A 24707-nucleotide genomic window follows, 5' to 3' on the forward strand; every position below is an offset into this window, starting at 1 on the left:
AGTGTCTAGGCCCTGAGTTCAAACCCCAGTACCAGCACATACAAAAACAAAGATGGTCTCACCTGTAAGCATTGGCTTTGAATTCCATTAGGAGAAGGGGGGTGGGGGGAAAGAGTCAAACTCAAACTGAGTCTATCCCTTTCTTTCCTCCCTCCCCTCTCCCTCCCTCCCTCCCTCCCTCCCTCCCTCCCTCCTTCCTTCCTTCCTTCCTTCCTTCCTTCCCACCCTCCTTCCTTCCTTCCTCTCTCTGCTCTCTCTTTTTGTCAGTCATGGAGCTTGAACTAAGGGCCTGGGTCCTATCCCTGAGCTTTTTCAGTCAAGGTTAGTGCTCTGCCACAGCTCCATTCTGGTTTTCTGGAGATTAATTGGAGATAAGAGTCTCATGGACTTTCCTGCTCAGGCTGTTTTCGAACTGTGATCCTCAGATCTTAGCCTCCTGAGTAGCTAGTATTATAGGCATGAGTCACTTGCTCCAGGCTGTCTGTCCCTATTTCTTAGGGCAATAGCTTCTTGCTACTTTATTGACAGGGTCTGATGGTCACCCAGTCCCTCTGTGCATGCAAGTTTATTTTTGAAGGTGGATTTGTTACCCATATTAAATCAGAATTCTGTTGTAGGGGAAGAGGAGAATGGATATTGATTGAATAGTGAACAGTGTGTGCTGCCCTCTGAAGGTAGGGCAGGTCTAATGTGCTGAGGTGTCTACTGTCATATTGTTCATTCATGTATTAATTTATTGATCACATATAATGAACACTTGGTGTGTGCCAGGCACTGTTCTAGGTATTGACCAGAAAATTTACAGACAAAAACATTTACTCTCAAATAATCTCCTGTCTTGTGTAAGAGAAAGACATCAACAAGATAAACAAGTAAGCATACACAGACATACATGTCCTAAGGAGAAAATGACAATGAGGAAATAGAGCTATAAAGAATACGAGAAGATATGGAATGTTATATAACATGCATTAGGAAGCCATTGCCAAAAAATTGATTTAAATTCAGATTTAAAGGATATGAGAACAGGTTGATAAGAACATTCTGGGCCCAGGGGATGGTAAATGTAAAATCCCTGTAATGAAGGTGGTTTTGATGTGTTTGTAAATAGAACACAGGCCAGTGGGGCTGGAGTACAAGGAATAAAAGGTAGTTTCATTGTGAGATAGGAACAGAAATAAGAGTTCGCCAGATCATGGAGGGAGCTACAGTTCTAGGCAAGAACTTTGGCTTAGTCTAAGTGACACAGGAGTCCTTTGGGGAGAATCTAGATATTGAGGAGCCAGATGTATGTACACATTTACAGCTCCAGGTCTCCCTGCTTAACAGTAATATTAACAGGGAAACAGCCCACTAAGTCAGTGAAAATCAACAAATTCCAGAGAAGAAGGTGAGGTGAGACCACTAAATATGCAGATTTATACAGAGAAGCTGGTGTTCCATGGTGGTACTTCTGTACTTGCAATTCAAGGCTTTTCTAGATTGTTGGCTTGGGAATCACCACGCAAACCAGTTTATAAAATGCAGTAGAGAGCTGGTCACACACACCTGTAATCTTACCTACTCAAGAGGTTGGGATCTGAAGATCATGGTTCAAAGCTCATCTGGTCAAGAAAGCCTGTGATTCTTATTACCAATTAACAACCAAAAAGCCAGAAGTGCAGCTGTGTCTCAAGTGGTAGTATGTCAGCCTGGAGTGAAAAAGCTAAAGAAGAGCTCCTGGCCCAAGTTCAAGCCCCAATACTGGCACCAAGACAAAACCCCTCAGCAGATACTTGTCTTCATACTCTACAGAGTTGCCTTGTCTTGTAATCCAACATGGATATTGATTACCCATTTGAGTGACAAGATTTGGCTTTGAATAACTTGAGCTTGTTGCAGGTTGCCAATGCTTTGGGAGTGTACAAAAAGACTGAAGGCATTTCCTGAGGAGTTGTGCCCACCATACTAAGTGGGGATGGTGTGTGAGTCCTTGTGCAGCCTTCCTGTGGACTGAAAAGACTAGCTTCTGCTCTCTCTCTCTTCCTCTTTCTCTCTGTTATCATTTTTGGTAGAGTGATTAAAACCTCACTTGGGTGACTGTCTAGCTGTTTGATCTCAGAGGAGCAGCAGAAGATGAAATGGTTCAGCCAGGGAAATGTGTAGGAGTGTGGGATTTCTGAAACACCTTTGTGTCTAGCCACAGAGCTGCCCAAGAGAGTGGAAATGTGAGTCACACTGGAATTTGCTTCCATTCAAAAATGGGCCCTGGCTTGTCAGGCCCTGGGTAAGCTGGCTGCCTGCCAGTAAGCCTGTATTGGCTGGGCCTTCCAAATCTCCCCTTGCGTTCTTTAAAGACATAGCTCAGAGGGATTTGCTGGGGCTTGTACCTCCCTACTCTAGGCCTCCTGGCAGAGATTGGAGTTTTGTATTTCTCTGGGTGGGCAGCACTTTGGCTAGCATTTCTCCTCTGCCTCCTGGGAAAGGGGAAGGGTTGGATCTGGAGACCTCAAGGTTGCCATCGGCTGTAGGCTCCCACATTCTGTATGTCCCTGGCCTGCAAACAAGGCCTACTGAAGAGTGTACTAGTATTTTTTGCCCTTGTTTCATCCCTAGATTAGAAGTTTTGCATCCCATTTTTATTCTCTTAATAGTAACTTTTATGGTATTAACTCTTACATTTGACTTAACAAGGCAAATTTCTAATTCATTCACAAATAAGTATTGAGTTACTTACTATGTACCAGGCCCTTGACGAGGTGCTAGAGAGACAGCCAAAACCAGTATCTCTGCCACGAGGACAGTAACTTGGAATCCTTTTACTGCAGTCACACCTTTAAGAGTGTCTATTTTTAGTTAGATGTAAGAATCCATTTTTGAGATCTGTTACACAGCATCATGATTATAGGTATTAATAATGAAGTGTTTATTTCAAAATTGTTCAGAGTAAATTTTAATTGGTCACTTACTTTCCCCACAAGTATGTAAGATAATGGATATGTTAATTAGCTTGATATATTCATTCCATAATGGAAAATAAATTCAAAATAGCTTTAAAAATAATTTTAAGTTGAGCATTGGTGTCTGTAATCCTACTACTCAGGAGGTTGAGAGCTAAGGATTGAGAGTCAAAGCCAACCTAGGCAGAAAAGTCTGTGAGACTCTTCCCTCCAATTAACCAATACAATCCAAAAACAGAGCTGTGGCTTAAGTGATAGAGTACTATCCTTGGGTGAAAAAGCTAAGGGATAGTGCTGAGGCCCTGAGATCAAGCCCGAGGACTGGCACATATCCTCGTCCCCTCCCCCCGCAGATGAAAAATTTTAAAAGATGAATAACAATATGTTGGGAGGAAAGAGACCTTAGGGTTTTGTGGATCTGAGCTGTGATCAGCATTTTGGCTCAGTAGCCCCGCTGGTCCGTGGTGGCTCACGCTCTCTTCCTTGTTTACCACTAGGGCTATTAGGGAGACTTTTTATTCTCTATATCTTTATGAGACCAAAGCAGCTTTTCCCAGAAAACTTTACCCTCTCTCCTACCACAGATTTCTCACTAACTTGTCAAAATTGCAAGGAGATAGACCAATTAGGATCTCCATTTTAGAACTAAAATAAGACACAGATGTAGTGGGCATAGCCATAAAAATCTATCCATGACACAAAGATGGAATAAATGAGAAGTTGTATAACTGTATATCAAAATTCAGAATATTTTCGCAGCCTGGAAATATGGGTGAATATGCACAAAGTAAAATTTAAGAGAAATAACGTTTTGTACTTAGGCTTAAAAACATTAATTCCATATGTTCAAAACTGGGGACATCTGTCTGCACAAAAGTTTGTATATGTATAAATTTTGGGTTTTGATCCATACACTACTAACCCAACAGTATGACTGAATTGCCACAAGAAAATCTTATAGTGAATAATGGAAGGAGATTTCCTGACCATGAGAAAATTACCTCTTTGGACTTGACTCTAACCAGACCCCACATGTAGAATGATGTGTTCACTTTGACAAGTTACAAACCGGGAGGTCACATATATTTATCATCAAGTGCAACCCAGAGTGAAGGATCTGAAAGTCATCCTGTGATAAAATGGTCACAGGGAGCTGGAGAAGGAAGCAAGTGGTTTTGGAGTATTTGAGGTTATCAAGTAGAAGAGGGACTCACATTATTCAGTACTGCTTCAGCAAGCATGTGTGGGGTTGGGGGGTTATAACCTGGCACACAGTGGACTCACTACCAGAAGCATCTTCCAGTGGGCCCCAAGGACTGCCATGAGGACACATGCTGCTTTTGCACCCACACACTCCCTGTGGTGAAGGTGCTTGGACAGAGATGGCAGATCTGCCATCTCTGGGTGTGGGCCTGTCCTGCAGTTATGTCAAGGACATTGAGGCACTAGAGTTCTTGTTGGTCTGGCTCGCAGATAGCAGCCTTTGCTTTCTTTCTGGCATCTTCTGTTTGTGAAGATCAAAAACAGGTGGGGAAAGCAATCTGTGGGAGTTTTTGGCAGACAAAAGTAGATGAAAAGTTTGGTAGAAACATCAGTCTATGGGATTTTGTGTTAAAATATGTTAACCTTGAGTTTTACCCTTGATCCTGAGCTAGTTCCAGAGAGCAGTGGTCTGTCTGTACCTCAAAGACTGTGATGTCTGTAGGCCAAGATGCCCAACATCTTCCTTGTCCCCACTCACCAAGTCTGATGAGAGAAATAACAATGTTTCTGTACAAATTTTACTAATTAAACCCTGTTCAGGGGACTCCGAATAGTTTTTACAATAATCTTAATATCAAATTTTAACCAGTTGGCATGGGGTGAAAGTGCAGATTTTGATTCACTAACCCAGAAGTAGTCTAGCACTTTAGTAAGCTCCTAGGTTTTGCTGGTACAGAATCTTCCCTGAGTGTGTAAAGCTCAGTCTATAAAGAGTCTCACAGAATGTAATGGAGTCCACTGTCCCTACCTGCTTGTTTGTCCCTACCTGCACATTTGGGCTGGGGTGTAGCTTACTGATAGAGTGCTTGCCTAGAATGCATGAGACCCTAGGCTCAATTCTCAGCATCACAAACCAACCAACCAACAAAAAAGCATAGTTTTTGGCATGCCTCTGACCTCTAATTCTAGAATTTCTACTGGTGGAGCTTAGAGCTCAGCCTCCTGATGCAGTTAACATCACAGGTGTGAGTCGCCAGTGCCTGGCAAGAAATTGGCTTAAATTTTTATTATTATTATAAAGTTGATGTACTGAGGGGTTAGTTATATAAGTTAGGCAAAGAGTACATTTCTTTCTTTTTTGTTGGTTGTGGGGATTGAACTCTGGGCCTGGGTGTGGTCTCTGAGCTCTTCAGCTCAAGGCTAGGCTCTACTACTTGAGCCACATTTGCCACTGCTGGTTTTCTGGTGATCAATTCTAGATAAGAGTCTCATGGACTTTCCTGCCTAGGCTGGCTTTGAATTGCAATCCTCAGATCTCAGCCTCCTGAGTAACTAGGATTACAGATGTGAGCCACTGGTGCCTGGCTTACATTTCTTTTCCTTCCTTCCTTCTTTCCTTCCTTCCTTCCTTCCTTCCTTCCTTCCTTCCTTCCTTCCTTCCTTCCTTCCTTCCTTCCTTCCTTCTTCCCTCCCTCCCTCCCTCTCCCTCCCCCTCTCTTCCTCCCTCTCCCCCCCTCTCTCTGTCTTTCTCTCTCTCTTCCTTCCTTCTTTTCTTTCTTTTTTTATTGCCAGTTCCCAGGCCTGGGCACTGTTCCTGAGCTTCTTTTTGCTCAAGGCTAGTGCTCTACCACTTGAGCCACAGCACCACTTCTAGCTTTTTCTGAGGAATCTAACCCAGGGCTTCCTGAATGCTAGGCAAGCACTCTACCACTAAGTAATATTGCCAGCCCTCCCTTTTTTGCCAGTCCTGGGGCTTGAACTCAGGGCCTGGGCACTGTCCCTGAGCTTCTTTTGCTCAAGGCTAGCAAAGAATACATTTTTTTTGGATAAAGTCACCCTTCCTTCACTTTCTCTCAGTTTTTCCCTCCTGTCTCTACCCACAGGTTATATAGTTCATTGCCAACATAGTGCATTTGTCCACCCTTTGTGTTCCTCCATTTCTGTGCCCCTACTTACCCTCCCTAGGAGAAATTGGCTTTTTGACCTGGTACTTCACGTGATTACTAAGCATATTAAAGGTTTTGAACCACTGATTTGGGGGAAATGGATAGGGGATTGTGTTAGTCAGCTTTCCAGTACTTGTGTAGTGAGATAAATGCCTGAGATAAACAAAGCTGAGGATGTAGCTCACTTGCCCAGCATGCACAAGGCCTTGGGTTTGATTCCCAGTGCTGGAAAAGGGAACCAAGGTAAGGTTATTTTTGTTCCATTTTGAAGGTTTCAGCTCTGGGATCTCAGGTGAGGCAGTACCTTGTGGTGGAAGCTTGTGGTAGAGAAGAACTTCTCTCATGGCAGCTGACCTGTAAAAGAGAGAAAGAGGAAGAGACCAGAGTCCCACAGTCTTCTCTGGAGAGCCCGAAACCTCCATGCTCTACTCCTAAGAGTTTCCCATCCTCCCAGTAGTGCTGGGGACCAAACCTGTAACACACAGACCCTTGGGAGACTTCACAGATCCAAGCCAAGCAAGGGTTTAAACTGGATGGAAGAAATCATTTAAGAAGACACAGTGGATCACACACACACGTGTTATAGAGCAGAAGCCACTCAATAGATACCTTGCATAGAGAAGACTAGCCAGAAATTTCCAGACTGGCTGGGAATCCTAGGACACAGAACTGAACTCTGCTATGCTTTAGCTTCCCCTTTTGCAAAGGGGAGATCATATGATCTGATGAGTCTTTTTCTGTCCCCTGATCTCTCCTTGTTTCTGCAGTCATCCAGCATGCTCTGCCCACCCCATGCTGAGGGGCACTGACCATGAGTCTCAATTCCTCCCTCGGCCACAAGAAGGAGCTGAGCAATCTCACTGAGGATGAGAGTGGTGAAGGAAACATCATTGTCACTGAGTTTATTGCCATCATCATCATCACTGTGTTTGTCTGCCTGGGCAACCTGGTCATCGTGGTCACCTTGTACAAGAAGTCCTACCTTCTCACCCTCAGCAACAAGTTTGTCTTTAGCCTGACCCTGTCCAACTTCCTCTTGTCTGTGTTGGTGCTGCCATTTGTGGTGACCAGCTCCATCCGGAGGGAATGGATCTTTGGAGTGGTCTGGTGCAACTTTTCAGCTCTCCTCTACCTGCTGATCAGCTCGGCCAGCATGCTCACCCTTGGCGTCATTGCCATCGATCGGTAAGCTTGTCTCAGACAATTGAATGGTTACAGAATGAGAGATCTTTGGGTCAGCCGTACTCAGAATGCCTTGGTTCCTTGGGAAAGTGCCAGAAGCCTCTTCTTGAGGAGAATGAGGAAACTGAGTTCTGCCTCCCTTTCTATCTTTTTAACTAGAGTTACTCCTAGTTTTGTTTGTCTATAATGTGAATATAGATCATGCCACATAGCAACAATCTGATTGATGATGGACCACATATATGATGGTAGAGGACATATTGTCTAGGAAGAGAAGATTTTACCATCGAAGGTGTCTGGCAGTAAACTGTAATATTTGTGAAACAAAATCACCAAAGGGTGCATTTCATAGAATGTATCTGCTAAGTGATTCATGACTGTAATTATCTAATTATTTATTTAACAATTTATTATGGTACTGGTACTTGGGCTTGAACTCTGGGCCTGTCTCATTTGGCTTTTCCACTCGAAGCTAGTGCTCTACCACTTGAGACACAGCTCTGCTTCCGGCTTCTGCTAGTTAATCAGAGATAAAAGTATCATGGACTTTCCTATCAGGGCTTCAAACCTTGATCCTCAGATCTCAGCCTCCTGAGTAGCTAGGATCACAGGTGTGAGCCACCAGCACCAGGCTGAAAACATATATTTTTGTAGTCTTGTGGCATTCTGTCCTGTGGAGAGATTGTGTATTATTTTTTAGTCCCTATTACTAGATGTGGTGGTTTCACACAGCTTGCTACTCTGAGGAGCACCTTCATTTGTGAATTGCTACATTTTTATTAAGAATAAGATCAAGATTCTTGTGTAGAAAGGGCAAGTTGCCCTTCCGAAAGTCATACAGATATTCCTTGAGCAGCCATGAGTTGATGGCTATCAGGATGAACTCTATAACATTGCAACAAGAATATGGAAGTTGGGTGGCAATGGAGAGGAATGGAATCTCTTCCTTTTACTTTCCATGTTAGTCAGACTTTTGGTACTGTGACAGAATGCTTGACATAAGCCACCTAGAAGGAGGAGTTATTTTGTTTGGCTTACAGTTTCAGTGGGTTCTGTCCACAGTCCTGGGTTTGCTGTTTACTCTGGCCCATGGTAAGGAAGATCATGGTTATGGAGCACAAGTGAGACGCTCTTCACCTGATGGTGGTTAGGAAGCAGAGGAAAAGAAGGGACTGGGGACTTGATAACCTTTAGAGGTATACCCCAGTGATCTACTCCCTCCACACAAGCCTTCCCTACTGATGTTTCTACCACATCCCAAATAGCACCATGAGCTGGGGACCAACAACCACTGAGCCTGTGGAGGACATTTTGTGTCAAAACTGCAACATTAGTTTTTTTGTTGTTGATGTTTTTGGTGTGTGTGTGTGTGTGTGTGTGTGTGTGTGTGTGTTTGTGTGTGTATGTTTTCAGAGTCTGGAATTTGAACTCAGAATCTAACACTTTTGCTCATTGGCTGGTCCTCTACCACCTGAACTATGGCTACAGCCCCAAACATTTCTTATTTTAAAAAATATTTATATTTTGGCCAGACAGCTGACTCACACCTGTCAGCTACTCAGGAGGTAGGCAGTAAGTCCATAGCCTACCTCCTGGGTAGCTAGGATTCACTTAGCTTAGGCTTTTTTCCATCTTAGTACAATGGATTTGGGGCCATGGAACTCTGTGTGATGTGCTATGCTGTCACAGAAAGATATGGTAGCTTCCTGGCCTCTATTCACTTGATGCTAGTAACACCTCCCTAGTTAAGGAGTGCAGAATGTCTTTAGACAGTGTTACATGGACCCAGGGGACATAATTATTGTCAGCTGAGACTCCTAGTGGACAAAATCCTTCACAGCTGAGATTTGGCTCAGTGGCCCTGGGCAATACCCATCAACACCACAAAAAATAAAGTGTAAACTGGTTGGACAGCTGAGCCCAAAGGATCTATCTTCTAACTTCATAAAAAGAGAGCAAAGGTAGCCTATAAAGAGAATAGCTGACTGGAGTGAAATTCACCATTTAAATATAAATGTCCTAAACTAGCCAAGTGGAAATCGACAGCTGGGAGAGTTCTCCTGTGAATAAGTCTGTTACTACTCATAAGTCTAAAATGTGTGATCCCCTCCAGCTGGAAAGTTACTAGAGTTCCAGATCCATTTAAAACGCTTCTCAGATTTTCATTCCACACTGTAGCAGATGAAACTCTGGTTCTAAAAATAGAATATAAAGCATAAAAGTAGCTAGAAAAACAGGATGGTTAGAGTTCTTTTCAGAGTCTTCAGGGTCAGTTCATGTGTTCGCCCTGAGGTAGCTATAGTGGGTGTAGTTTTTGTTTGTTCTGAGTGAAGACATCTTATAGAAAGCAAGGGTTGCTAACACAGAGGTTAGTGTGAGGCAGGAGAATTCAACATTGGTCGTCCCATGGTATGTTGGAGGTTTTTGGTAACACATGACATCCTGGAAGTCTTTTCTGGGTACCAGGATCATGTGAGGGCTACTGTCCTAACCTGAGCAGCAAGTGGAAAGATGGAGAGTCTCAGAAGGTAGCAAAGAGCTCAGAGAGCAAGAGCAGCCCCATCTTTAGCTGCATTAACCCATAAGGAGGTGAGGGGTTGTGTTTTGTTTTGTTTTTGTCGGTCGTGGGGCTTGAACTCTGGGCCTGGGCGCTGTCCCTCAGCTCTTCAGCTCAAGGCGAGCGCTCTACCACTTGAGCTACAGCGCCACTTCCGGTTTTCTGGTGGTTTATTGGAGATAGGAGTCTCACGGTCTCTCCTGCCCGGGCTGGCTTTGAACCGCGATCCTCAGATCTCAGCCTCCTGAGTAGCTAGGATTACAGACGTGAGCCACCAGTGCCAGGCCTTGTTTTGTTTTTGTCAGTTATGGGAATTGAACTTAGGGCCTCAGCATTATTCCTGAGCTTTTTCCACTCAAGGCTAGTGCTCTACCACTTTGAGACACAGCACTACTTCCGGTTTTCTTGTGGTTAATTGGAGATGAGCATCTCACAAACTTTCTTACCTTAGGCTGAGTTTGAACTGCTATCCTCAGATCTCAGCCTCCTGAGTAGCTAGGATTACAGCATGAGCTACCAATGCCTGGCTTGAAGAGCTGTCCTTGTTCTGCATTTTTTCTCTGAATTTGTAGCTAGTCCTAAATTAAACTTCAGTTTTAAAAAAAGGTTCTAGATCTATGATTCACAACATATAAACCCACATTTGGGGGGTAAGAAAATGTGGGAATATTCCTTGCTCTGATAGAGATGTATATTTGTGCATTGCAATATCTATACATTGTATTTCTCCTCCAAAAAATAAAATCAAAGTAACCCTGGATTTTGTGGCTACATATGGAGGCTTTCCTGACTCTCAGAGGCAGGCTTTAATGGAGCCAGCACCCAGTTTCCTGCCTGAGCCTCCTGGGGGATGCAGTGGGGAGAGAATCGCTGACAAGTCCCCTGAGCTTGCCGTGGCTTAAACCTTAGTCTTGGAGTGCCGTAAGTACCATGTGTTATAATAAAAAGGTCTTGCTGTAAAGAGGTGATAATAAGTGGGTGCTGAGATGGCAGAAGGCAGAGAACAATGTGTTCATTGCAATTATTCTTACGACTGCCTGAACAGTTAGTCAAGGGAGCCAGGACAGTTAACATTCAGCAGGCCTGCTCCCAAACCCAGCTCTACACCTGTACACTAGCTAAAGGGATAGCAAAAAGTAGAAATCTTGGCCTTGTGTCGTTTTCTTATCTTCTCTCTCTTTTTTGAGGGTAGTCAGAATTTAAATTCAGGGCTTTGAGCTTGCTAGGCAGGATGTTTACAACTTGAGCCATGATCAACTTTTTTATTAGTCTGTTTTTGTTTGTTTGTTTTTAGATAAAGTCTTGCTAATTTTTGTCAGTATTGTCTTTGAACTGATCTTCCTATCTCTATCCTCCATGTAGCTGGAATTATAGGCATGCATTGCCACATTTGGTTTTACCTGTATCTTCTTAAAGTGAAGATTTTCCTAGAAGTGTCTTTCTTCCACCTTAGCAAACTCGACTCAGTTTCTTTCCAAGGTGTCACACAGGTCAAAATCTCAGCCGGTCACACATCAAGGGAAAGGAAGCCACTATAGTGGCTTGATTTATGCCTCGTGGATCATGAAGCTTGGCAGGCATATGAGCACTCTATGGATTTTATCCCTAAGGAGGAAGGGGACAGATACAGGCAGACAGAGAATAAGCTCTGCCCAACTGCCATTCAAGAGGAGGTGTGAGCTAGGCCTTTTGAAATCCTGACTTCATGGAAGAAGGAACTGAAGCTCTGAGAAGTAAAATCAGCTGCCCAAAGTCACAGCTAGTAGGTAGCAGAGACTCCATGTTGACTGGGTAATTTCTGCCTCCCACTCCCACTTCTTTACATGGTCTTTGTCAGGTACAGAGACATCAGTGTGAGAGTAAGCACCTTACCCAAGTCACTGTGCAGACTCCCTGTCATCCATACCATAATCACAGCAGGTGCCTCTCTTCCAACTCCTAATACTCTCTGTACAGATCTAGGCCTGAACTTGAGTCTTGAGATCAAGACTAACCCAACCTCAACCCTGGTTAGGAGCCTCCAGTGGGCAGGTAGCAGTTCAGCCTGGTGTCCAGGGTGATTCAGGAAAGTCCCTGTGGAGAAAGTGGCCTCAGAGTGTGAAGTATAGCCCAGTCACTTTCTAACATCTGCCTGTACCAGGGGCAGAGTAGCCACACCTCTGACAGGTTGCCTCATGAGAAAATCTAACTCCTGTAATCAGAATTCCCTGGGAGAGGAGGGTAGTGGGTCACCTCCAGCCCCATGTGCTAAGTCCTCCCATCCTTTCTAATAAGGATCAGTCCATAGCTCCACTTAAAAAAGGGCTGTGCCTACCCTGGCCCATGGCTGTTTCCCAGGTTCTTCTTTGCCAGCCTGAGCCACTAGTACTGTTGCCTACTTCCTTGGTAATGGGAGGGATAGTGATTGAGAGCTATACCTTGGCTTTCAGGCCCTGGAACTTGATGATATACAAGGAATTACTGGGCATGTGCTTTGGGGATCATAGAGCAAGATGCTGGGTTTTTGTTTTGTTCTTTCCACATATCTGGGGTAGGTTATTTAGCTTTGATCTGTTTTTGTGTTTTCACCTGTGAAATGAGGAGTTGCACAGGTTCAGTTGGGTCCTTCCCAGTCCCTATTCATCCTCAGTTGATGTGTCTGCCTTTTCTACATCATCCTATCTGTGTTGCCAGCACATAGCACAGTGCTTGGCTTTCAAGGAAATGTCCACTGAGTGAGTAAAGCCCATAAGCCTTAGACATCATCAGGGTTCTTAGTAGTATCTCTGAAAAGTCCAGAAATAGCAGAACTGACTTGTCCTGATGCATGAACACCTAGGACCCCTGAAGCTGTACCCCCAAATGTGAGTAATCTCTGTTGTGCAAGCCTGGACATAGGACTGTTGGAGTTCTCTGTCCTTGTTGCAATCTAACTGCTGTTCCATGGTGAAGACCCTTGGAGAGCTGTGAATGTATTTGGGAAGAGCTATGAGAAGTGGCCTCTTCTAGATTTCATTTCCCTTCCTCCGCCGTCTCCACTCCCTCCTTCAGAGTCAGTTAGGAGAAATGCAGGAACCCTACTCAGGAAAGCAGGTCACCTGACTGGGTTCCCTTTTGATTTTTACTCCTCTCTCCTTCATTCTTTTTCTAGCTACTATGCTGTCCTGTACCCAATGGTATACCCCATGAAGATCACAGGGAACCGGGCTGTGATGGCGCTTGTCTACATTTGGCTTCACTCCCTCATTGGCTGCCTGCCACCCCTATTTGGTTGGTCTTCAGTGGAGTTTGACAAATTCAAGTGGATGTGTGTGGCAGCCTGGCACCGGGAGCCTGGCTACACAGCCTTCTGGCAGATCTGGTGTGCTCTGTTCCCCTTTCTGGTCATGCTGGTGTGCTATGGCTTCATCTTCCGCGTGGCCAGGGTCAAGGCACGCAAGGTGCACTGTGGCACTGTGGTTATGGCGGAGGAGGATGCCCAGAGGACTGGGAGGAAGAACTCCAGTACCTCCACTTCCTCTTCTGGCAGTAGGAGGAATGCCTTTCAGGGCGTGGTCTACTCAGCCAACCAGTGCAAAGCTCTCATCACCATCCTGGTGGTCATTGGTGCCTTCATGGTCACCTGGGGCCCCTATATGGTTGTCATCACCTCTGAGGCGCTCTGGGGGAAGAACTATGTTTCCCCCACCCTGGAGACCTGGGCTACATGGCTGTCCTTTACCAGTGCCATCTGCCACCCTCTCATCTATGGACTCTGGAACAAGACAGTTCGCAAGGAACTCCTGGGCATGTGCTTTGGGGACCGGTATTACCGGGAACCGTTTGTGCAGCGACAGAGGACTTCCAGGCTCTTCAGCATTTCTAACAGGATCACAGGTAATTTGGGAACCATTAGAAAAGGGATGCGCACTCCAGGGCAGGCGTAGCTGGTCTTATCAGTTGCTCAAGCTGTGGCCTCAGGTGTAAAGTAGAGATAGCCTGCAGAACACAACAGGCTCCACTGTGATTCCCAAGCATCTTTCCATCACTCCGCACCTTTAGGGAGTGATGAAGAGGCCAGCAAACCAACCTGATATACATCCCAAAAGAATTTGGCAGCGAGTGTGATGATTCCTCAGCCAAGTCCCTGGTCTCACATGTATAGTTACTTCTTTATTAGAGAAAGAATCGCTGAAGCATTGGGCCAGGATGCCTTTTCCTCTTGGAAAATGCTCTCCTTTTAGTATGTCCCCTTGTCAGCACTCCCTCCCCGCCTCAGCTACTCACCCAGCCTGTTCAAGCACAGCAACCTTGGGCCTTTTCTCTATTGATGTGTCACTGTTGTTTGCCCACAGCTGCTGCTCTATCCAACAGCTAATCCAGAGTCAGACCTATACAAGTTGATCTGGTCCTGGGCTATTTATCAGCTTTTAATTTTGACAGGTTTGATTTGCAAGAAAGTTAGAAATACAACACAGAAAGCTTTCCTTTAGTATTAGCACTTTATTTATACAACTCCAACACAAGATCAAACTAAGATCTGGGACAGGGTAGCAGGTTATCTACTGCTGAGCCCCCAGCCCGACCTAACACTGCTTTTTTTTTTTTTTTTCTTTCTGTGTGTATATGTACTTGTACCAGGGCTTGGACTCAGGTCCTTATGCTCTCACTTGGTTTACTTGGCTTTGTTGCTCACTGCTAGTGCTCTACCACTTGAGCCGCTCTTCTGGCCCAGTGTTTTGCTGGTTAATTAAAGATGGACTTTTTAGACTTTTCCTCCCCAGGCTGGCTTTGAATCACAATCCTCTAGATCTCAGCCTAATCTCAGGATTAGAAACATGAATGACTAGCACCTTGCTCTTGATACTCCTGGATATTCCTTGATACTTCTTGATAGAAGTCTTGGCCAGGCCTTTTGTATAGCACTCCTTGATTTCTGTTCATGTGATGCTTTCTCATAATTCAAATGAATTTCTTTATTTTGGCAGAATACTCCTTAGTGTATCAGATCAGGGCAAGCACACGTGTCACTATGTCATTACTAGGTACCTTGCCTTTCACCTCCTGGTTCACATGTGACCTGTCACCTTTCTCTGTTCCTCTGTTCCTCCTCCTCTTACAACAGAGGAGACACTTTGAGATTATGAAAACATCTGATTCCTGTTCCAGCCTTAACTCGCTGTTGTTAGCATGCATTGGTAGATGTTTACACCAGTCCTAGGGTTGTGTTGTTCTGAGGTGAGGTAGCTGGGATTCTTAGAGCCATGTCGGAGAGAGCCTCATCGCCCTGTCAAGCCATCAGAAGATTTTGAGGACACCTCCTTCAGACTCACTTCGAACCTCTTGTTTAATGGCTTTGGGCAGCACAGAAAACTGCCTGGTCAAGTTTTCCTCTTTTTGAGGAAACTTTCCCCTCAAAAGGGTAAGGGACATAATGACTCCTGATTCCCAGTGGCAGAGCTGACAGAAGGTTCTTTCCACATGTCCATGACACAGGGCAGCTTCACTAATTTTGTGGATTAATGAAGTGTTAGTTCTGGAGAGAGGAAGTAAGTCTGAGACTTTATTTTGTTCTCATAGGAGAACAAACAAATCTCTCCATACAGCGGTATTTAGAAGACTGAAGCACCCACCCTTGCCACTTGCAAGCTTACATTTCCAGACATGACTTGTTAGCCCAGAGGTATAGACAGTGCTTGCCTTTATTTCACCCTTTAACTTATTTGTTGGAATTTTATAAAATCACTCATCTTCTAGGCAAAAGTAAAAGATATTTTCTAGACCAGTGAAGTTAAAAATGAGGAAAGAAAAAAAAAGAGAGAGCAAGGGAGGAGCGGGTAGATAGAACAAATTGGAACATCTTTCTTGGGGGCTTGGGTTTTCTAGGCAGATCACTTGTGGTTGTTCTGGAAAAGTTCCCGAGGCTGTGAGGGCAGTCAGCAAACACCAGCTGTGGTTAGATTGGCAAGCCCAGCTACTGGCAGTCTCCTGCTCATTTGGGGGATGCTTTGGTGGTAAGATGATGGGTTCTGAGCCATTGGCTATCCCTAGGGATGGGAGCTGGGGAGTTCAGTGGCAAGTGGAGGCCAGCAGCATGAGTACGAGATGGGGAATGAGGCAGAAGTTGGGACCTGTCCCAACTCCTCACCCTGTCCTTCCATGCAGGAGTTCTGGCTGTTCCTGGTGGTGAGGGATAACCCTGGCTTCTACAACATCTTGGACTCTTTGTGTCAGCTGGGGCTGACCAGACCTTAGTGAATGCCCTGTAGGCAGGGTCCACTAGGCCACAGTCTTTCTCCTTGAGCCATCCCATTACCCGATTCCCATGAGGAGGCCTTACTTTGGAATTGAGATCTGAGTTACCTCAAGGTTACTAGACAGTGCCACCTTATGGTGAATAAGTTATCCTGGGAATGGACATTTTGGTCTAGTGCTGAACGGTCAGCTAAATGCTCATGTTTGGTCTTAGGATGTGAAACCACAAGCCCAAAGCTTACAGGGCTTCCTGACAGAAGGAAGAAGAGGCTTCAGGAAAGCAGGGAAGTAGTCTTCCATAGCCTGTCTACCACCACATGCAGACCCCAATGGCAGAGGATGGCATGGGCCTGTGGACAGAAAGGCTGTCCACATACCTCTCACCTGCAGCTGTTTCTGGGGACAGAGCCTCTTGTGTTACCTTCTAGGAAGGAGGATAGACTTCTTCATTTACTCAGAGGAAAGCGTTCCAGCTATGTCTGGGCCAGAGGGAAGAAAGGACAACCCTGGAGCTTTTGACTTTTCCTCTCCAGCTTTTCTAAGTTCCTTTCATGGTGGCCTTTGAGGGTTCTTCTGCCTCACCTGGGAATCATCCCCCATTCCTTTAATGGTTTTTACTAGCCACATGTTTCTGGACTGCTGCAAATGTGACCCCTGTATCCACTCTCCAGCCAGAAGTGCTGGGTAACAACACAGAGCAGAGAGATGATTCCCAGCTACCCTATCTCTAGGCCTTTCAGCTGCAGTGGTCTGGCACAAATGATTCCTCTTACTGGTGGAGCCCACAACATGCTTCTGGCTTTTGCCACAGCCTCAAGAAATGGTGTCCAAAACTTCCCGTGGCTGTTACCATCCCTGTAAGCAAGAGACAGCTCCTGCTGGCCTCACTCCTCATGTCAGGCCTCCTGTGGAACATAGCCCTGTTTGTAGGCAAAACCCCAGAGGAAAAGGCCAAGTGCAGGGGAGCATGTCTTTTGGTCCCAGCCCTAGAACCAGCAAAGGGGAAGCCAGAGGGACAGTCCTTGTGGGATTCCCCAAAGCAATAAAGTTCTGAGGGAAATGTGTTGTGACTGCCCATCCCCTACCATCACCATTTCCTCCCTAGCTCCAAAGGAAAAAGGAGAGAGTATGTTCTATTGCCACAGACTCTCAGACACTGTAGGATACAATTAAAGAAGGGTTTCTATTTACAAGTGTATTATAGGAGAATACAAAATCATCCTTTATGGTAGGTCATTTTCTTCTGCTAATAACAAAATACTAGAGACTAGATGATTTAGAATGAATGAAAAATTTGTTTAGCTTACAAATCTGGAAGCTAGGAAGTTCTAGAGCATCGTATTGTCAATGGTGAAAGCCTTCATCTGAATCATGCAAAGGTGGAAGCAGGAATGTCAAGAATATGGAAGGAGGAATGGCAAAAGAGGGCCAGAGTGGAAAGCAAGACTGGCCAAACTCTAACTTTTATACCAAGGCTGCTCTTGAGGTGACTAACACACTTCAGTCCTAAGGACATTGATTCATTTATAGGCCTTGCAACACTGTTGCCTTGAGGGTTAAGTTTCCAACAGAGGAGCTTTGAGAGACCCAACCATAGCAGTCATTAGTCTACTAGGCAGTAGATCTTCCTCCTAAGATCTGAGTTTGACTGTTTGCCTCTGTATTTTTAATTTCTGAAAGCTCTTTATGTCCATTATGTCCATATTTTTTAATAACTTCTAGATATTTTTAATAGATTCGTTTTCTCTCTTACCTTTTTCTTTTTTCTTGGCTGGTAGTAGGACTTGAACTTAAGGACTTCTGCTCTTTTTTTTTTTTTTTTTTTTGCCAGTCCTAGTGCTTGAACTCAGAGTTTAGGCACTGTCCCTGAGCTTCTTTTGATCAAGGCTAGCACTCTACCATTTGAGCCACACGGCCACTTCCATCTTTTTCTGAGGTACTGAGGAATCGAACCCAGGACTTCACGTATGCTAGGCCAACACTCTACCACTAAGCCACATTCCCAGCTCCTGGACTTCCACTACTCTTGATTTTTTTTTCTACCATTTGAGTCACCCTTCCAATGTCCAGATTCATTATATTTCAATTGAGTGTCCTAAGAGGACACTCAGTTATATGTTGTTTTGTTCATTTTTACTCTCCTCTGAGATCCATTTTATTTTTTCCCCTCCACTTTGTCTTTCATGCCAGCGCCTTACCTTAACCCTGGTAGCTCTTGTCTCTCTAGTTCTTCACCTTTAATGATGAGGCACTGGAGAACATTGGGAAACCCAATGTGAGATGGGCCAGCAGGCTCCCTGACTGTAGGGTGGTCCAGGTAGACTATTTCAAGGTTCTCTGGTGCTCAGTACCTGACATCATTCTCTAGGGCTGACTGATTTTCCTGGGGGAGAATTCTCTCATCTCCCCCCTTTCCTTCTTCATTCCCCTTTCTTTCTTTCTTTCTTTCTCTTTCTTTCTTTTTTTCCTTCCTTCCTTTCCTTTCTTTCTTCCTTTCTCTTTCCTATTTCTCTTTTTCTCTCTTTCTTTTCTTTCATTCACAGTACTGGGGTTTGAACTTAGAGCCTTTGTCTTGCTAGAGAAGTGTTCTATCACTTGAGCAATACCCCCAACTCTTTTGCTCCTAGTTACTTTTCAAACAGGGCCTTAGGCCAACTCCACCTACCTATAGCCTCCCACATACACACAGATGTATGCCACCATACATGGGGTCTTGCTAACTTTTTCCCTAGGTTGGCCTTAACCCAAAACGCTTGGTATTTGCCTCCCAAGTTGCTGAGATTTGCAGCCACCATGCTTGACTTCCCTTCAGTTTTTGTTACATTGCTGTTGCTTTCATCTGTGCCTGGTGTCTCCAAGGCTAGGGTCTTCTGGTTCACTCTCTCCATCTCTTGCCAGTACTACCTTAAACCCAAGTAGGGAAGAGCAGCAAATGGGGTCCAATGGCTTTCTACGGATTTTGTATTGTCCTTCCTGCAGACTCGCAGGCCTGCAGTCTCTTGGGTGATAACATGCATCTTTGAAGCCTTCCCTCGCCAACTTCAGTTCTATTTCCTGAATCACTTTTATGGTCCTCATCTCTCTGTATTCCAAGTTCTGCAAACTCTTTCTCCTTTGGGGAGATTAAAAAATCTTTTGATATTCAGATACAATTACAGCAGGTACACTGGGGGTTGAACTTCCCCTATGTAGTTGGATGGTGTTCTCAACAGGAGTGCCCACCTCAGATTTGCCCTCCACCTGCCTTGGTGTCTGATTTGGTCAGCTCGGGAAGCTAGAGAGTCGTGACTCAGTGGGATGGAAGCCCGAGGGTGGGGAGATGCTGAAGTGGAGGGAAAGCAGTGGAGCTCTGCTGTCTTTCAGTGGATTGAGTGAGTGTGCAAACGAGAATATAGAGAGCTGGAGGGCTGGGGTGGGGTTGGTGGCTGTGTGGCAGGCAGCAGGTGCTAGGCCACTTGGAAGCATGATTATGGGTCACAGCTAACTTTGTCTTTCAGACTTGGGCTTATCCCCACACCTCACAGCACTCATGGCAGGTGGACAACCCCTGGGGCACAGTAGCAGCACTGGTGACACTGGCTTCAGCTGTTCCCAAGACTCAGGTAACTTTCATGCTTCATCAGCCTCTCACCTGTATGTTTGACTCAGGCAAATCAAAAGGTTGGTGGGAGGGACATGTTTCCAAAGAGTATGGGAGCGGGGGTGAGGGGAGGTAGGGGGGATTGCTGGGGGGGAGTTGGGAGGGGCATTGGGGGAGAAGAGTCCAAAGCTTGGCTTTCCAGTTGGTAGTCTTAAGTGTTTCAGCTTTTCTGTGTCTCAGTTTCCTCTTCTAGAAAAACTGGCATCTTTCTGTGCTCCCTGATAAAGCCTTTGTGAAGACTGTGCTTGTTAACTGTAGTCATTGGCCATTGTGGCTGTGGGTCCCCTGCCTGGCTTTCAGCTTCCTGGTATCTTAGGCAAGTTCTATAAAGTCTTTCTACATCCCAGAGTTTCCTCATTCAGGGCAGTATTCCTCATATAAAAGAGTAGCTGTGAGGAGTTAAAAGGTGTAATGAGAAGGAAGCGTTCACCTAGCCCAACAAGAAGCCTTATACATACAAAGTGAGCCAGACTTGCCATTGTTATTCCAGGCCTGGCTCCCAGGAAGCAATCCTGTCACCTGTACAGATCCTCCAGCCACCCTCCCTAGCTACAAACCCTCCCTAGCTTACAAACCCATGCTGCCCTATTCCTGGTGCTTGTTGGGTCCATGACCACCACATTCAGGGCTCACCTGATGCCTTTTCAGGCTGTAGGGCCCTGAGTGGGAGCCATGTGGGCAGAGCCCAGGTGTGTCTCTCCAGCCATCCAGCTGCTGCTCCATGTTATGGAAGAGCCAGGGCACACATCTGCGGCTGGTGCTTGTTGAAATGCTGGGTGGTGGAGGGAGAAGTACCAAATCCCAGAACAGAAAGCAATAAGTTTTATGCTTCCCTTTACGTCTCTCTATATCTGCTCCTGGGAACATTTGAAAAATCATCTCTGCTTGACCTGTGTTTCCTGTCCCTGGTGTAAAGGAACCCTGGGGAAAGACTTTGCTGGAGGCAGGACATACCCTGAGAATGTCCCCTTATGTGGCAGATTCAGGAACTACTGGTCACACTGCCCTATATATCTGGTTTACTCGTGTGACTGGAATTAGAGCGAGATTTCATGTTCTCCTGGTTATGTGCTCATGTTCAGCCAGCTAGTAGATCCAGAAGCACTGTACCATTCATTCACTGAGTCTTACCTTGGACAGACTCTGGCCCCTGTTCTGGGGTATAATGGTGAGCTACCTTCATGGAAATTTCAATTTAGAGGGAAAGACAGACAATCTATAAAAGACAATCCATTTCACCAAAGCATGCAGTTAAAATAGCAAGTTGTTTGGCATTGAACTATATATCTCAATGTTATTTTTATTTTTATTTATTTATTATTGTCCATTGTGGGGCCTGAACTCTGGGCCTGGACGCTGTCCCTGAGCTCTTCAGCTTAAGGCTAGCACTCTACCACTTGAGCCACAGTGCCACTTTTGGCTTTTTCTGCTTATGTGGTGCTGAGGAATCAAACCCAGGGCCTCATGCATGCAAGGCAAGCACTGTACCACTGAGCAACCTTCTGAGCCCCGTCAATGTTATTTTTAAAAGGCTATGTACATGCTGAGAGCTAGGAAAGGAAACCAAGTGGTAGGGAATACTCAGTAGGGAGTTATTACCCTGGGGGAGAGATAGGAAAGGCTTATTGGTAGAGGAGATAGCCAGATACCAAGAGGATAGTGCTGTGGACAGAGTGAAGAGAGGGGGCTCTTGACCACACAGTGAGCATGAGTTTTAGCCCATTTATTAGCTGTGTACTTGTTAGTAATGACTTCCAGTGATTTATCCTCTATGAGCCAACCACTATGCTAAAATTTTTATGTATCTATTTATGATCCTGACCCCAGGTCTCTGAGGTCAATTGAGTGTGGATATATAGAAAGATACTGAGGAACTAAATTATCAGCCAATGCTAGGTCTGTGCAGTGTGAACCTGCCTGCCTGACCACTGCAGTCAGGAGCATACTGTCCGGCTAGGGTTCTGAAGGCACATAAGAAGCTCAAGGCTTTGTTTTCTGATTGCTGAGCAAGGACTTTGATGGATTGATAACTAGGAACAAGGCTGCTCCCAGTGTCAGGCCTGGATACTGCAGAGTGACAAGTCTCATCCAGCCCTTCCCCCCACACCTTAATTTTTTTGTTATTATAAAAGTGATGTACAGAGTGGTTAGTTACATAAATCAGGTGAACAGTACATTTCTCTTCTAGTTTTTCCCTCCCATCCTCAACCATAAGTTGTATAGTTCATAGTGGTCTGAGTACCACTGTTGAATTTGTTCAACTTTTTACCCTCTATTTCTGTGCCCTCCTTACACTCCCCTAAACAGATAAATTAACAAGACAAAAAGAAAAGAAAAAAAAACAGCAACAAAGAAAAAAAACCTTGTCTCCATTTCCTAGAGTTCATGTTAATAAATAGTATTTTATATGATCAGGTGCATGTAGGCATTGCAACTTTGTGTTCCTCTTTTAAGAGTCTTCCTCCCCTCTTGCCTCCATCTGTCTCTTGTTGCTTCACTGATCAATGCAAACTCCTGGAATAGGATGATGGAATGAGTATTTTGGGGCAGCTGCTGCAGGGCAGTGAGCTGCCCCTGGTTATGGTTTAAAGGACAGGAAAATGGGGGAATAGTGGGACCTGTTAGTGCTAGTTACATTTGCATAGTTTGCTCTTCATCCTAGGGACAGATATGATGCTGCTGGAAGACTATACATCAGAAGACAACCCACCTTCCCACTGCACTTGCCCACCCAAGAGGAGGAGCTCTGTGACATTTGAGGATGAAGTGGAACAGATTAAAGGTTTGTTTCTTGTGACTGATTGCCTCATTGAGGTGTGGAGAGGATTTCAGAGAATTTTCTTGGCTCATCCCCCGCTTCCCCCCCCCCCCCACCACCACCACCTAAGAATATATACCAGGGCTCCAGGACTCCATCACCTTTGCCCCAAGGCATCTTACTTAGAGCAAGCAGCACTAAGCCTGGGCCAGAACAGCCATTGAACTACACACACACACACACACACACACACACACACACACACACACACACACACACACACACACACACACACACACACACACACACACACACACACACACACACACACACCCTATTTCACATCCTCCTTTAGAAAATAGCTTGATAAGATGAAACAATTTCTGAGCCCTCCACTGACTTCACTTTATGATCAGTGTGCAATTAGGAATCTGAATGTGCCCCTCTGAGACCAGTGAGTGACGGTAAGGCCTTCTTGATTATTGCTACTAAATCTGACAATCACAATTGAACCCAGGGAGGAAATGAATCCCTTGCCTACATTTTCTTACTCCATCTGTTGCCCCTGGGACTTGGGGTCAGTTTCCCACCCAGAATACTGAGTGGATGAGAGGCAGAGTTACCACCCAGTCTACCCAAAAGGTAAGTCTCTTTCCCCCTGCATCCCACCAAATGAGGATGGCCACCAGGATGATGGGGCTGTGAATCCAATGGAGGAGCCCAAGGACTTTAAAATGTTAGTTCTGTGGCTCAAGTGGTAGAGCATTAGACTTGGGCACAAAGAGTCCCAGGGACAGTGCCCAGGCTCTGAGTTCAAACCCCAGGACTGGAAAAAACAAACAGAGTCAAGCCCCTCCCCAGTCTCCCCAAGAAGCCTGCCCCTTTGCACCTATGTCATAGGATAGTATTTCCAGGATCACCCTCTGCTTGACTCTTTGTAGAGAGGGGTGTGACTTGCTTGATCTCCAGATAATGTAAAGTGGGGAGAAACTGTTCCTCCCAGGTACTCTGGCACTGAGGGTCATAATAAGACACTGGGTATGGAACTAAAGTCACATCCTTCCTCTCTTCTGCTCACTTTAGTTGCCAGGGCTCTAATTCTGGGTAGGGTGCTTGAACTGTTAATGCACCCTCAACACTTAGGGTTCTTCTCACTTATGGAAACTCTGATATAAAAAGGAGAAAAATATTTGGGTCTGCAGATATTTACAATGATAGGTCCTATACTGAAAGAACGGAGAATTTCTTTTAGAGATGTCAACATTGTAATTATCATTAATAGAAATAAGTATTAGGTCTTCAGAGCCAGACCTAAGTATCTTGAGAGAATACTTCAGAATAACTGTGAAGAGGTCTCTTTTTGTCTTTAGAGACACAAAATTAAAACCAGATTAAATACAATTATTAGCATTTCCTGGGTAGTTAGTTGGGAAGTCAAGGATTTTAAACCTGGGGACTCTGACTTCAAAATCGACATCCATAACCTCAGCTCACTTGCCCTCCCTGGGACAGCAAATCAACAGTAGCCAGAGTCCTGAGATAGTCGTGGGTACTGGCTCCTCCACTAACCTTCTTTCTGCCTTTTTCCCCAGAGGCTGCTAAGAACTCTATTCTTCATGTGAAAGCTGAAGTACACAAGTCCTTGGACAGTTATGCAGCCAGCTTGGCCAAAGCCATTGAGGCTGAAGCCAAAATCAACTTATTTGGGGAGGAGGCATTGCCAGGGGTCTTGTTCACAGCACGGAACGTTCCAGGGGCTGGCTTTGGAGGCCACCGAGGCAGCAGAACTCTTGCAAGTCAGAGGCTGCAGCTGCAGAGCATCAAAGAAGGGAACATTTTAGCTGCAGAAGAGAGATAAGGGCCTCAGGGTGGACTGGGGCTGAAACGAGTTGATAAGCCTGTGGAGGGATTCCCATTTCTGCCTGTGCTAGGGTCCTGGAACACATCACTACCCTCAAAGGGCCAAACATCTGGTGTGTAGTCACCAGAAGGACTAAAAGTAAGGTCTCCAGCCTCCAACTGCAGTATCTGCTGGGAGACATAATATGGGCTATGTCTGAGTCCTAGGATTGGAACGAGAGGCATCTGAAGCACATAGAAAGAGCAGATAGCAGTGTGGTTGTGACATTTGGGGAACAAAATTGTACAGGAGGCTGAGAGACCAGGGGTTTAGAAGGAAAACAAGATAAATCATTTCTTCTCAACCTGGTATCCTGTGAGAACAGCCATGCCTCATCGTCTGAGGCAAAACCTCCTTGCTGCATCTCAC

General features: G+C 45.2%; 1 protein-coding gene across 3 annotated transcripts in view; it reads left to right on the forward strand.

Annotated features, from left to right (window-relative positions):
- Window positions 1–24707, forward strand: part of Gpr161 (G protein-coupled receptor 161) — a 38253-nt gene that overhangs the window by 13452 nt on the left and 94 nt on the right. For 2 of the 3 annotated variants that reach the window (XM_042677345.1, XM_042677344.1), the window contains exons 2-6: window positions 6856–7273; window positions 12958–13682; window positions 19538–19642; window positions 22343–22462; window positions 24031–24707. The exon at window positions 24031–24707 is cut by the window's right edge and continues 94 nt beyond it. In XM_042677345.1, the coding sequence (XP_042533279.1) occupies window positions 6900–7273; window positions 12958–13682; window positions 19538–19642; window positions 22343–22462; window positions 24031–24296 (1590 nt within the window). In that variant the 5' untranslated portion in view covers window positions 6856–6899 and the 3' untranslated portion in view covers window positions 24297–24707. Of the gene's footprint in view, window positions 1–6817; window positions 7274–12957; window positions 13683–19537; window positions 19643–22342; window positions 22463–24030 lie in introns of those variants that run through there. The other variant, XM_042677346.1, reaches the window with a different exon arrangement.

Source organism: Dipodomys spectabilis, unplaced genomic scaffold (assembly GCF_019054845.1).
Source record: "Dipodomys spectabilis isolate Male_0828 unplaced genomic scaffold, ASM1905484v1 ptg000036l, whole genome shotgun sequence".
Lineage (NCBI taxonomy): Eukaryota > Metazoa > Chordata > Mammalia > Rodentia > Heteromyidae > Dipodomys > Dipodomys spectabilis.